Source organism: Amblyraja radiata, chromosome 15 (assembly GCF_010909765.2).
Source record: "Amblyraja radiata isolate CabotCenter1 chromosome 15, sAmbRad1.1.pri, whole genome shotgun sequence".
NCBI lineage: Eukaryota > Metazoa > Chordata > Chondrichthyes > Rajiformes > Rajidae > Amblyraja > Amblyraja radiata.
Window position 1 is genome coordinate 8,416,999 of NC_045970.1, and position 14,215 is coordinate 8,431,213.

A 14,215-nucleotide genomic window follows, 5' to 3' on the forward strand; every position below is an offset into this window, starting at 1 on the left:
CAATCGTGGATTAAGTATCATCAATACTGAATAGGCTTTGATACCCTTAAACTTTGGCCATTAAAAGTAATATTTCCAGATCACCCTTGTAATACCCTTGGCCTGTTGCATAGCTTTGCTGTGAATTTAGGAAAGGTGAGAGAGGGCCCATTGTATTATATTTATTATTAAATCTGTAGAACATTTTTAACATGTTTTAACTGATACTTTAAAGAACAATTCCTTCACTGCAGTAAATGGTAAAATTCTAATCCATGTTCACAGCAATCAAGGGGTTTCTATTTATTCTTACAGAAATGGCTGGATGCGGACTTAAACGGGAAGTTCAAACTGCCGGTTAAAAATGAGTTCATTCCTACGAATTTTGAGATCTTCCATTTGGAAAATGATACGGCAACATTTCCGTTTCTCATTAAGGTAAATGATTCAACTGTTAGAACTGTGAATGGGATGTTGGAGTTGGAAAAATACAGCACTAATACATTGTATGTGTTAACATATTAACAGAACTTGATGGTAGCCGCATCTCTCCAGAGTAGAGAATCAATAAAAATCCACCAACCCTTGAAAAATCTTTCTTCATCTTGGTCCTAAGCATTCTCCCTCTTGTTGTGAGACTGTACCGCTTGATTCCTGACTCCTCAGATGGAGGAAAGATCTCCTTGCATTCTACCTGCCAAACCCTGGAAGAATTTTTACGTTTCAATAATATCTTTTGTTCTTCAAACGGAGCGTAAGGGCCTGGCCTAATCAATGTCTCCTCACCTCAATCCCTGAAACCAGTTTAGTGAATCTTTGAACTCACCTCCATGGCAAGTAACCCTTGGATAAGGAGATCAAATGTACTTGAGATTTGAAGTCATTAATGCTGTATATAATTGCAGTAGGACTTCCATACTCCTATATTCAATCTTTTTAAACTAAGGGGAACATACCATTTGCCTTCCTCATCGCTTGTTACACCTACATGTTGGTTTTCATTGACTTGTTTACAAGTACACGCTAATTTGAACATCAGCAGTACAGTCTCTCAACATTTAAAAAACAATTGTATTTTGGGCTCCTGTGCACTAAAGTGAATGACTTCTTCCTTTTCTAAAGTAGGTTCCATTTGCCATGTTCTCACACAGTCGCTTAGCTTATCTATATCCTCTTGAACCCTTTTTACATCCTCTTCTGCACTCTCAATTCCTAAGTTGTATCATGTTATCACTAAACTTGGAAATGGGACATTTGGTTCCCTCAGCCAAATAAATGCTTTGGTTTACTCAGGCATCAACTATTGACAGTGATCCCCTTGGGATCATTATTATGTTTTAGTTAGGTATTTTAGCAGGAGAGTCTAAACCAGAAGTTAAAATGATATTTTGTAATAATGACATTGCAATGCTGTATTTTCTGATTCTATAATCTTTTTATTACAGGATACTGCCATGAGCAAAGTGTGGTTCAAGCAGGATGACAAGTTCTTTCTGCCAAAAGCATGCTTAAACTTTGAGTTTTTTAGGTATGTTCTTCAAATGGTGATAAATTCTAATGATATGTAATAATCCTGTGTATTTTTTAAATATCAGTAAAGAAGTGATGATGAAATTATATATAGACTAGTCAATTGTTGACTATTGAATCCCAGTTTGGATTGTCATTTAGCATATCTGAGCCAACAAGCTTGTGAGTCAAGGGTAACAAGACTCCAGAACTGTCTCGAGGATGTGTACGCCATGTGGGAGATGAGTTTTTGAAATATGTTTCCTCCACTGAGTGAAAATGGTACACTTCTGCTGAGAATACAAAAAAGTATACAATTGGCTCAAAATATGCAGATCTCTAAAGCACAATCCATTGGTTAGAATTCTGTTCCTATACCATGTTTTTAAAAAAAAAGTTAATTCAGGATAACAAATTAAAAATACAGAAATAGAAAAGAAATATTAAGTTCCTTGATGGTGGATTAGTTGAGACTTATTGGCTACAATTCCCATGTCATGTAGGAACTTCAGTATATTTTGATTGTCGTGGCGACCATGAATGTTGGAATGTTGGACAAATCTCAAGCCAAGATTTCTGATCTTGAGGGCTTCTGGATTCACTGTGTAACATTAGGGAGACAGAGAAATTCCTTGATCATCGGATCTAGGAAGTGGCCACCTGCAATGCCAGTTCTGGATGAACAAGTACTTCCAAAGGACTGGAAACAGTGTCTTTAGAGATACAGGCCCTTTGGCCCACCAAGTCCGCACCGACCAGCGATCCCTGTACATTAACACTGCACTAGGGACAATTTACACTTATATCAAGCCAATTAACCTGCAAACCTGTATGCCTTTGGAGTGTGGGAGGAAACTGAAGATCTCAGAGGAAAACCCATGTGGTCACGGGGAGAAAGTACAAACTCCATACAAACAGCACCTGTAGTTGGGTCGACCATGGTCACTGACACTGCTAGCCCTTTAAGGCAGTAACTCTACTGCTGCGCCACCATGCCATCCTATAGTGATTGAGGGTGGATTAAATGGAGGGGAAATTAAACTAGATCAGAGAAGGTTAAAATAGACAGAGGAATAGAAAATGCCTTTGGAATCAACAAATGTATAAAAAGTATGATGAAATACAAATATTAGGGTCCGTACAAAATTTGAGTTGCATCAATGGAAATGAGACTCCAAAATAAAAGCTTTGAAAGGAAACAAGAATTTTGATAAAAGGGAATCCGATGGTTTTCCATAGGCATATAAATACTAAGTTAGTAAAACGAGTTGGGTGGAACAAATTAATATAATGAGGTGATCAGTGCATAAAGAGAGAAAGCAGAACGGCATCCTAAATGTATTGGTCTTAGGAAAATGATGCTTCTAGAATCTCAGAACACATGTTACTTGTAGTTTTAAGGTTAAAGTAAAAATCATTAAGTTGGCTATGCTTAAAGTCACCAGGTTCAAATGAGCTATGTCCTCTGCAGTTCAGTACAATGGAATGGAGATTGCAGGAAGACTTGCCATAATATTGAAAACCTTCTTGGATATGTGAGAGATGCCAAAAGAGTAGAACGTGGCAATTTTATATGATTATAAAACAGCCCAGTACAGCACAGGAACAATGTTTGTGCCAACCATGATGCCAATTTAAATTAATCCCATCTGTCTGCATAGGGTCTATAACTTTGCCTGTTCCTGTGCCTGCCTAAACATCTATGGGTGACCTGGTGGCGCAGCGGTAGAGTTGCTGCCTTTCAGCGCTTGCAGCGCCCGAGACCTGGATTCGATCCCAGCTGCGGGTTGCACCCTAGTAAACCTCTTTGGCACCCAAATCTTCCCCACGTTGCAGTGATCAGAAATGCACAATATTCCAAATATGACCAAAACAAAGCTTTGCACAGCTGCCACATTACTTCCCAGCTCTTATATCAGTGCCCTGACCATACCTTCTTTACCATCCTATCTACTTGTGTTGCTACTTTCAGGCAGCTATGGACTTGCATCTAAAAATATCTCATTAATGCTCTCCAGGGTCATGCATTTTACTGTACACGTTCCTCTTGCATTTGATATACCAAAGTGCAACACCTCATACTTAGCCACTTAAAACTCCATCTGCTATTTCTCCACCAACATTTCCAACTGATTTATATTGTACTGTATCCTTTGACAACCTTCCTTACTTTCTACAACTTCACCAATTTTTGTGTTGTCTGCTAAATTACTAACCAACCCATCTAAATTTTCATCCAAATCATTTATATATGTCATAATCAACAGAGGTCCCAGCATAGAACACTACGAAACACCACTGGTCGCAGACTTCCAGTCAGGAAAACACACCTTCATCACTACACTCTGGCTTCTATTGAAAAGCCAATTTTGAATCCAATGTATCAAGTCTCTGTGGATCCCATGATTCTTAATTTTCTGGATCTGTCTACCATGATGAACTTTATTAAATTCTTTATCAAAGTCGATGTGGACAACATACACTTTTCTACCTTCATCATCGTCTTTGTCACCTCTTCAAACGCCTCAGCTTTGTAAGATATGACCCCCCCCCCCCAAGCAAAACCATGCTGACTATCTCTAATGTCCAGAGTTGTCCATACGTTAGTCGATCCCATCTCTTCGCATCATCAATAATTTCCTCACTACTTATGTGAGGCTCACTGGTCTTTATATCCTAGCTTTTCCCTTTTGCTCTTCTTAAACAAAGGACCACCTTTGGCTATTCTCAGTCCTCTGGGACCTCGCCTGTGGATAAAGAGGATGCATAGGTCTGTTTCAAGGCCTCAGCAATTTTCTTTCTTGCTCTCTCAATAACCTGGGATGGATCAGGGCCTCGGGACATTGCGGCTGAAAACGACTACCACTGTTTATCAATTTTAAAAGAATTTTGAAAGACCTGCACAAAACACTGATTAGAAAAATTGAGGTTAAATTTTAAAAAAGATTAGCAGGATGAGCAAAAAACTGGGCAAAATGTTGTACAATCAACCCTTTTCTTAACAGACCCCTTCATGGTGTATTTAGGATATAGCAGACAGACCTGCCAGCATCTCCCCCGGCTCGCACCGTCTTCTCAGCTTCCACCCCAACTCACAAGGTGCACCACCAAGCCCTTCACCCACCGCACAGTCTGTTGACACGGCTGTTGTAGCGAGTCCCGTTGTAGCCCCGGGACAGCTTTTTTCAGGCCGCCACCACCGACGGAACATGCTCAGTCACCGTGGGACTCCCTTCTTCTCACCTGCTGCTGTTTCCTGCAGCCCGCTGCCTCCTCCTCCCATTGTTCTGTTCCCTCCCGTGTCACATTTGTGTATTAGCCATCATCTGCAGTTCTTTGCTTCAACCACGTACAATGATGATACCTTATGGCAATAACGGACACCTTTCCCTGCCATTATGACCCCTTATGACGAGGGCTGTATCTTGTCTGAAAATATAAGGAGCAAAAATGGCACGATTTTTAAGAATGTAGGAATTAGAAGGGCTTGATCGAGAGGTTAAACATTGGGTTTCTATGATTCATAGATGCATTTAGCACAAAAGTGGTGATGTTATGTTGACTTCAAAATTTGATTCAAGTAGGATGATAGTTGTCATACAATACATCTATTGCTAGTCAAAAATAAAAGACTGAATTACATTTGTCTTATGTCCAATTCAAGCTCAAACATCGTAGTTTTCAGTCATTGAAATGCTGCTAAAAAATTGCTTACTGATATAATTGAAGAAGACTAATGAACTGAGGGAAAAAAAGGTCTGATGTTTCTGAATTAATTCCTTTTGTAATGAGAATTTCCTCAAAATGTGACAGTAAAAACAATAATGAAGTATATATTGATGTAGAGGTTTAAAGATCTTTAGTAAATAATAATTGGAATTTAGGTGTGCAATCTAGTTACAGAGTCAATGAGTCAATCACCAAGTTTTAGTTTTGAAGCTTTTGCAAACGTCGTGAGGATGCTTGAGTAAATGTGGCAGGTGCAGTATTATAAAATTCTGACATTTGAAGGAATTAATAGATAGAAATATTTTTGAATGTATTTTCACATTTATTCAGTTCATTGCATACGCTATTGAACATAGCACATAGAACAGCACAGGAACAGGTCCTTCGGCTCGCTCTGTCTGTGCTGAACATGATGCTAAGATTACCTCTTCTTTGTTGGTATATAATTCATATCCCACCATCGCCTTCATATCCATTTGCCTACCCAAAAGTCTCTTCAATGCCACTATCGTGTCTGGCTCTATCACCAGCCCAAAGCAGCGTTCCAGGAACTCGCCCCTTTGAATAAAAAAAAAACTTGCCCCACTCATCTCCTTTAATTTCACCTTAGACCTGTGCCTTAGACAATAGGTGCAGGAGTAGGCCATTCGGCCCTTCGAGCCAGCACTGCCATTCAATGTGATCATGGCTGATCATCCTCAATCAGTACCTTGTTCCTGCCTTCTCTCCATGAGCTCCTGACTCCGCTATCTTTAAGAGCCCTATCTAGCTCTCTTGAAAGTATCCAGAGAACCTGCCTCCACCGCCCTCTGAGGCAGAGAATTCCACACTCACAACTCTCTGTGAGAAAAAGTGTTTCCTTATCTCCGTTCTAAATGGCTTACCCCTTATTCTTGAACTGTGACGCCTGGTTCTGGACTCCCCCAACATCAGGAACATGTTTCCTGCCCCTAGCGTGTCCAAACTCTTCATAATTTATATGTTTCAATAAGATACCCTCTCATCCTTCTAAACTCCAGAGTGTACAAGCCCAGCTGCCCCATTCTTTCAGCATATGACAGTCCCTCCATCCTGGCAATTAACCTTGTAAACCTACGCTGCACTTCCTCAATAGCAAGAATGTCCTTCCACAAATTAGGGGACCAAAACTGCACAAAATACTCCAGGTGTGGTCTCACTAGGGCCCTATACAACTGCAGAAGGACCTCTTTGCTCTTATGCTCAACTCCATTTGTTATAAAGGCCAAAATGCCATTCACTTTCTGCATGGCCTGCTGTACCTGCATGCTTACTTTCATTAACTGATGAACAAGGACCCCCAGATCCCGTTGTACTTCCCCCTTTTCCAACTTGACACCAATTAGATAGTAATCTGCCTTCCTGTTTTTGCTACCAAAGTGAATAATCTCACATTTATCCACATTAAACTGCATCTGCCATACATCTGTCCACTTGCCCAACCTGTCCAAGTCACCCTGCATTCTCATAGCATCCTCCTCACAGTTCACACTGCCACCCAGCTTTATGTCATCTGCAAATTTGCTAATATTACTTTTAATCCCTTCATCTAAATCATTGATGTATATTGTAAATAGCTGCGGTCCCAGCACCGAGCCTTGCGGTACCGCACTAGTCACTGCCTGCTATTCTGAATGGGACCCGTTAATCCCTACTCTGTTTCCTGTCTGCCAACCAATTTTCTATCCGTGTCAGCACTCTACCCCTAATACCATGTGCCCCAATTTTGCCCACTAATCTCCTATGTGGGACCTTATCAAATGCTTTCTGAAAGTCCAGGTACACTACATCCTCTGGCTCTCCCTTGTCCATTTTCCCAGTTACATCCTCAAAATATTCCAGAAGATTAGTCAAACATGATATCCCCTTTGCAAATCCATGCTGACTCAGACCGATCCTGTTACTGCTATTCAAATGTGCCACTATTTCATCTTTTATAATTGACTCCAGCATCTTCCCCACCACCGATGTCAGGCTAACTGGTCTATAATTCCCTGTTTTCTCTCTCCCGCCTTTCTTAAAAAGTGGGATAACATTAGCTGCCCTCCAATCCACAGGAACTGATCCTGAATCTATAGAACATTGGAAAATTATCACCAATGCATCCACGATTTCTAGAGCCACTTCCTTAAGTACCTTAGGATGAAGACCATCAGGCCCTGGGGATTTATCAGCCTTCTGTCCCATCAGTCTACGCAACACCATTTCCTGCCTAATGTGGATTTCCTTCAGTTCCTCCGTCACCCCAGATCCTCTGGCCACTAGTATATCAGGAAGATTGTTTGTGTCCTCCTTAGTGAAGATGGATCCAAAGTACCTGTTCAACTCATCTGCCATTTCCTTGTTCCCCATGATAAATTCACCTTTTTCAGTCTTCAAGGGTCCAATTTTGGTCTTAACTATTTTTTTTCCTCTTCACATACCTAAAGAAGCTTTTACTATATATATTCTTGGCTAGCTTACCTTCGTACCTCGTCTTTTCTCCCCATATTGCCTTTTTAGTTATCTTCTGTTGCTCTTTAAACATTACCCAATCCTCTTGCTTCCCGCTCATCTTTGCTACGTTGTACTTCTCTTTTATTTTTATACTGTCCTTGACGCCCCTTTTCAACCACGGTCCCCCCTTACTCCCCTTGGAATCTTTCTTTCTCTTTGGAATAAACTGATCCTGCAGCTTCTGTATTATTCCCAGAAATACCTGCCATTGTTGTTCCACTGTCAACCTTGCTAGGGTATCTTTCCAGTGAACTTTGGCCAGCTACTCCCTCATGGCTCCATGATCCCCTTTATTCAACTGTAACACCGACACCTCCGATTTACCCTTCTCCCTCTCCAATTGTAGATTAAACTTGACCATATTATGGTCACTACCTCCTAATGGCTCATTATCCCTTTATCAAATCTGGTGCATTACATAACACTAAATCCAGAATTGCCTTCTCCCTGGTAGGCTCCAATACAAGCTGCTCTAAGAATCCATGACAGAGGCACTCCACAAACTCCCTGTCTTGGGGTCCAGTTCCAACCTGATTTTCCCAGTCTACCCGCATGTTGAAATCTCCCATAACAACCACAGCATTACTACATGCCAATTTTAACTCCTGATTCAACTTGCACCCTATATCCAGGCTAATGTTTGGGGTCCTGTAGATAAGTCCCATTAGGGTATTTTTACCCTTACAATTCCTTAGTTCTATCCACACTGACTCCACATTTCCTGTTTCAATGTCACCCCTTGCAAGGGACTGAATTTCATTCCTCACCAACAGAGCTACCCCACCCCCTTTGCCCACCTGTCTGTCTTTTCGATAGGAGGTATAGCCTTGAATATTCAGTTCCCAGTCCAGGCCCTCTTGCAGCCATGTCTCTGTAATTCCCACAACATCATACATGCCAATTTCTAACTGAGCCTCAAGCTCGTCCACTTTATTTCTGATACTTCGCGCATTCATAGACAACACTTTGACCTCGGTATTCACCTCTCCTCTCGCACTGATCGCAATTGGCCCTGACCTTACACTTTTATCCCTTCTCAAACTTTCCTTCCCATTAATTTGAGAGTCTTTTGTAACTTTACCTGTCCTCGCTTCCCCTTCAACTCCATCTTTATACTCCCAATTTGTCAATCCCTCCCCCCTATAAATCCCACACGTGTAGCCCTAGCAAACCTGTCTGCCAGAACGTTGGTCCCCCTCCAGTTAAGGTATAACCTGTCCCTTTTGTACAGATCACCCCTACCCCAGAAGAGATCCCAGTGGTCTATAAATCTAAAATTTTGCTCCCTGCACCAGCCCCTCAGCCACACATTCAGATCCCCTATCTCCCTGTTCCTGTCCTCGCTAGTACGAGGTACTGGAAGCAATCCAGAGATAACCTCCCTAGAAGTCCTGCTTTTCAGTCTTCTTCCTAACTCTCTGAACTCGCATTGCAGAACCTCGTTCCTCTTCTTCCCGATGTCGTTTGTGCCTACGTGCACAACTACTGCTGGCTGTTCACCTTCCCCCTCGAGGATGTTCTGAATCCGGTGTGTGACATCTAGAACCCTGGCACCAGGGAGGCAACAGACCATCCTCGCATCTCGCCTACCTCCACAAAATCTCCAGTCCGCACCTCGGACAATGGAGTCCTCCACCACTATGGCTCTGCCCGATGTCGGTCTCCCCTGTCGAGTCCCATCTCTAGGATTGGAGCCACTGACATGTCCGCCGCTCGGACTGGAAGCGTCGTCTCCCCCGACAGTTCCCAAGAAGATGTACCTGTTTTCATTAGGCACAGCCACCTGGGTCTCCTGCACTCCGTGGTTACCACCCTTTCTCTCAGTCACACACCTTCGTTCTTCCCGTATCCTCAGCGCGACAACTTCACTGTAGGTCCTGTCCAGGAAACTTGTTTTCCCGGATGGCCCTGAGGTCATCCAGCTGCTTCTCCAGTGCCCTAACACAGTCCTTTAGGAGCTGGATCTGGACGCACTTGCCATAGTTGTAGCAGCCAGAGGCTCCATCCGTGTCCCTGGCCTCCCACATCCTGCAAGCTTCACACTGTGTCATCTTACCCGTCATGTGTACACCACGTCCCGTCCTCACCGGCTTTTTGCGTAGTCTCCTCTCCTCAGCCTGCTCGCCGAAGACTTTCAAGCCATAGACTCACACTTTACTCACAAGGTCGCTCCCTCACTGCCGCTCCAAGAGAGCAGCCTTTGTTTATATTTGCTGATAAATTGCCTAATTTGCCCATTTACAACTCAAATTCCTCAGTTTTAAACTTTTTCCCCTCTGACTCGCCTTTGACTCGCCTTTCCCACGGGTTTCAGCCAATAAGCTCTACTCCCTGCTTCTCTTTGATTGCTGCTTCTCCGAGATCCACGTAAGCACTGGCCTTCTTGTGTTTGATTTTTCCAATCTAGCAAAAAGGTTCCGACTGTCTACCCTATTTATGCCTCATAATTTTATGTACTTTTATCTTGTCTCCCTGCAACCTCCAGAGAAAACAATCTAAGTCTGTTCAATCTCTCCCTGTCATAATATTGTCATATCCAGGCATCATTCTGGTAAACCTCTGCACCCTTTCCAAAGCTTCCACATCCTTCATGTATTGGGGTGACCAGAATTGAATGCAATACTCCAAATGCAGCCTAACCAGTCCTATAAAGCTGCATCATGACTTCCTGACTCTTGTACTCAACCCATGAAGGCAAGCACACCACTCTAACTAGATGTGTTGCCACTTTCAAGTAGTTATGGACTTGGACCCCAGGAACTATACATTAATGCTGTTAAGGGTCTTGCCATGAATTGTATATATATTTCCCTTGCATTTGACCTCCCAAAGTGCAATATCTCATAAAAATATCTCGTATATGTATGTGTGTGTGACAATTTATATTTTCCTATTTTCTTCCAAACGCTAGGCCACAGCCTTTCCATTTTCACACATTCTACTCTAATTTTTCACGTTGAGGCGATAAACATCTTCTTGTCGCATTCCCACCTATCTTTCCGGATTTTTAAATCGATTAAAGTTTTTTTTAAAAAAGCCAGAAAACTCACCCATTTCGGGGGGGAAAAAAGCGAGTGACATCACAATCGACTCGCTAGGCAGGACGGGACACTCAGGGCGTAGTGGCCGACGGGGAGGGTGGTGCTGGAGTAAGAGCCGAGCCCGGGTCCGAAAAATAAGCCGCAGCTGGAACCATAGACAAGCCTGTGTCTGGGCAGGGGCGAGCCCACTGGAGCACAGGTGGGTCTACAGCCAGGGCCGGGCCGAGTAAGAGAATCAGGCCATGTTTCAGGCCAAGTTCCAGGCCCTTGGCGCTGCTCTACGACCTGGATAGGTCCTGGGGCAGGGAATGGGAGTGAGGGGAGAATGATGAGGGAAATGTGGAGGAGGGAGATGTGATGCGAGGTGGGGTGGTAGAGGGAGATGGTGGGGTGGAGGGGGGAGATGGGGAGAGGTGGAGGAGGGAGAGGCCCACTACGTATCTACCCTCACTCCCTCTCTCTACCCCCCTCCCTCGCCCTCTCCCTCTCTACCTCCCTCCCCGTCTCTACCCCCCTTCCTCTCACTCTCTACACCCCTCCCTCTCACTCTAGCCCCTCCCTCTCTGCCCCTCTTCCGCTCTACCCCCTCACTCTCTACTCCCCTCCCTCTCTAGCCCCCCTCTCTCTCCCCCTCTACCTTCCTCCCTCTCTACACCATCCCCCTCTCTACACCATCCCCTTCCCTCTCTGCCCCGCCCTCCCTCTCTGCCCCCCCCTTCCCATCCTTCTCTGCCCTCCCTCCCTGCCGCCCTCATTAGGGATTTCTCTACCCCCCGCCTGCTCCCTCTCTACCCCCCTCCTGCTCCCTCTCTAACCCCCTCCTGCTCCCTCTCTACCCCCCTCCCTCCCTCTCTGCCCCCTTTCCCGCTCTGCACCCCCCCCCCCCCTCTCCAGGGATTGAAGAGGGAGGGTGAAATGGAGGAGGAGGGAGTGCTGGGGGATGAAGTGAAATGAGCCACGCTGGCGCAGTTGGGGGCTATGCGTAAGTGGTGCAATATTGCGTTGGGAGAACGGGTGAGTGGGGGGACAGGACCCAACGGATCCCAGTCTAGTGTGTGTGTGTGTGTATAAAATATGTATATATAAAATTGTAAAACTGGTTCTGAATCCATTGTTGTAACCTGTTAATATTGATTGCAGAATTTAAGCAATTAAATTTTCTTCCATATAAAAGACAGGTATTCTTTCAACATGATCTTAAATGATTGGTCACACTTGGCAGAGACACATTGATTTTGTTTGAAGTACATTATCAGTTATTGCATCATGGATCCACTGTATACATGGAAATGTAAAAGAAGACAATGAGTTGAATTATGCATGTCACGTAGGAGTGTAATTGTGTTTTCTTACCAACTGTCAGCTGAGCCATCTTACTGTGCACACATCCTGTTTATTTGTGCCAACCTGCTTGATTCATTGAACTGTGTTCTTAGGACACATTTAATTGATGACATGGATTCTAAAAAACAATTAAACCTGCCCTCTTGGCTGTCGAACTTGGAGCTGATTCTTCAGCTCATGTGCGTAAAATTAATGTTTATGACCGACCAGAGAGGGAGAGTGAGAAAAGATAAGCATGTCAACCACATCCAACCATTCCCAGCAAATCAATTGTAAAATTTCTGTAAAGATGTACAGAAATCAAACAACACTTAAAAAGCTGTGAAGTGATTGCTTAATGAAGTGTATTGTCATTGATCCTCTTAATTTTCTCAGCATTTTTCATAAACCAATTATGTCCTTTAAATTCATTACGTAGTGAAATGTTACAATATAAAACTCCAGGATATTTAAATAATGAATATTAGAACGTCATTGGAGAGTTGTTTTGTTATTCCGATCCGATCTTGTATGTAGCAAATTGGAAGAATTCATGAATTGAAACTATTTCCATATAATTTATTTGTAATGCAGTTAAAGTGGTGTATAATACTTTTATGAAGATTCAGCTATTTGGCAGGGAATCAATTCTTCACTCGATAACGTAGCTCTGTTTTCAGATGAAAGTAAATTTTGACATTATAAGAAACAGATTTTAATGTTTGGCACATTCTTTTACAGCCCATTTGCTTATGTGGACCCTTTACATTGTAATATGGCCTATTTATATCTTGAATTGCTGAAAGATTCCCTCAATGAGTATGCATATGCAGCAGAGCTTGCTGGCTTGAACTATGATCTACAAAATACAATCTATGGAATGTATGTAAGTACCCAAATTCAGGGAAACATCATGTTTACATTTTTACATTTCTGTTCACTTTTTTGTTAGCTCACTGCAAACGTAAAAACCCTCTATTGATAATTACGCTTCCATCAAGTAGAACATTGTTTAGCCATGGGGCTGCATATACATACTCTTCATTCATTTTGGTTGACCTGTTGAATGTCATTGTTAATTATCAGCATACTAACAGGGAGAGTATTGCCACATTTATCTTTTTGTTTTCTTCTCGTTAGTCCCTACATTTATGCCAACCCTCTCCATTGCAACCTGACATATCTCTATATCAGGTTGTTGAGGGATGATTTAAAAGAGTATACATATGCAGCACGCCTGACAGGCATGGTATATACGCTAGTTCCAGCAATGAACTCAATTCTTGTAAGTAGAGCAGGAAGGGTTCCTGCTTGAGATTAATCAGGCTGCTTGCAGGTTTTGCGTGAGTTTTAATTGCATGTTTAAACTGAATTACTATGCATGAAAGTTGGATTTGCGGTGGATCCACAAATATCCAGCATCTGTTGAAGGTGGAATTCATTAGTGTAATTCATGCCACAAATATTGTGCTTTATTAATTCTGCTGTCTTTGCATGTAAGGTTATAACTTTGGCGAATTTGGACATTACTGTTTATTTTTACTTAATTTGCATTGATTATTATTGATTAATGTATTGATCAACAGTATTAGATTTTCTGCTTGTACCTACAGTAGTGCATTAAATGACTGAGAAACATGCATATAATATAAACCAACTTGCAAACTTGATGTGATCACGTTCAGCTCCCTTGTTGGCTGCTTTTATTCTTAGCCGCTGTTAATTTTCAAAAGGTCAGCAAATTGTGGTTTCAAGGGCTGAAGAGGTCAGCTTCAGCTCTCCAGATTGAGTATGGTTTCTAACCACCTGAGGGACATCCTTTTGAAAGAAATATGTCCACCATTGTCCTGTTTAGTTACAAAGGGATATGTAATTATACATAACAGCCTAAGTGCATGTTTGCTGAAGTAGGTATTTATTACACTACTCATTCAGCTTTATTTAATTTGAACAGTCTTGTGTTATTTCCTACTATGAAGACATGAAGAATCTCAACATTCAAATTCTTATCTAGAAATGAAGTTTCTACACTTTTAGTGTTGTCAGTTGAGAGTACTGAGATAAGTATACTGGGATACTATGGAAATAAATAGAAACAAATCCAAGGAAAATATATAAAT

The 14,215-nt window shown here is 42.4% G+C and overlaps 1 protein-coding gene across 6 annotated transcripts in view; it reads left to right on the forward strand.

The window, feature by feature from the left end:
- ide (insulin degrading enzyme) overlaps positions 1–14,215 on the forward strand; it is a 135,466-nt gene that overhangs the window by 80,168 nt on the left and 41,083 nt on the right. For all 6 annotated transcript variants that reach the window (XM_033033608.1, XM_033033607.1, XM_033033609.1 and 3 more), the window contains exons 13-15: positions 295–417; positions 1,425–1,507; positions 12,837–12,981. In XM_033033608.1, coding sequence (XP_032889499.1) covers positions 295–417; positions 1,425–1,507; positions 12,837–12,981 — 351 coding nt within the window. The remainder of the gene's footprint in view (positions 1–294; positions 418–1,424; positions 1,508–12,836; positions 12,982–14,215) is intronic.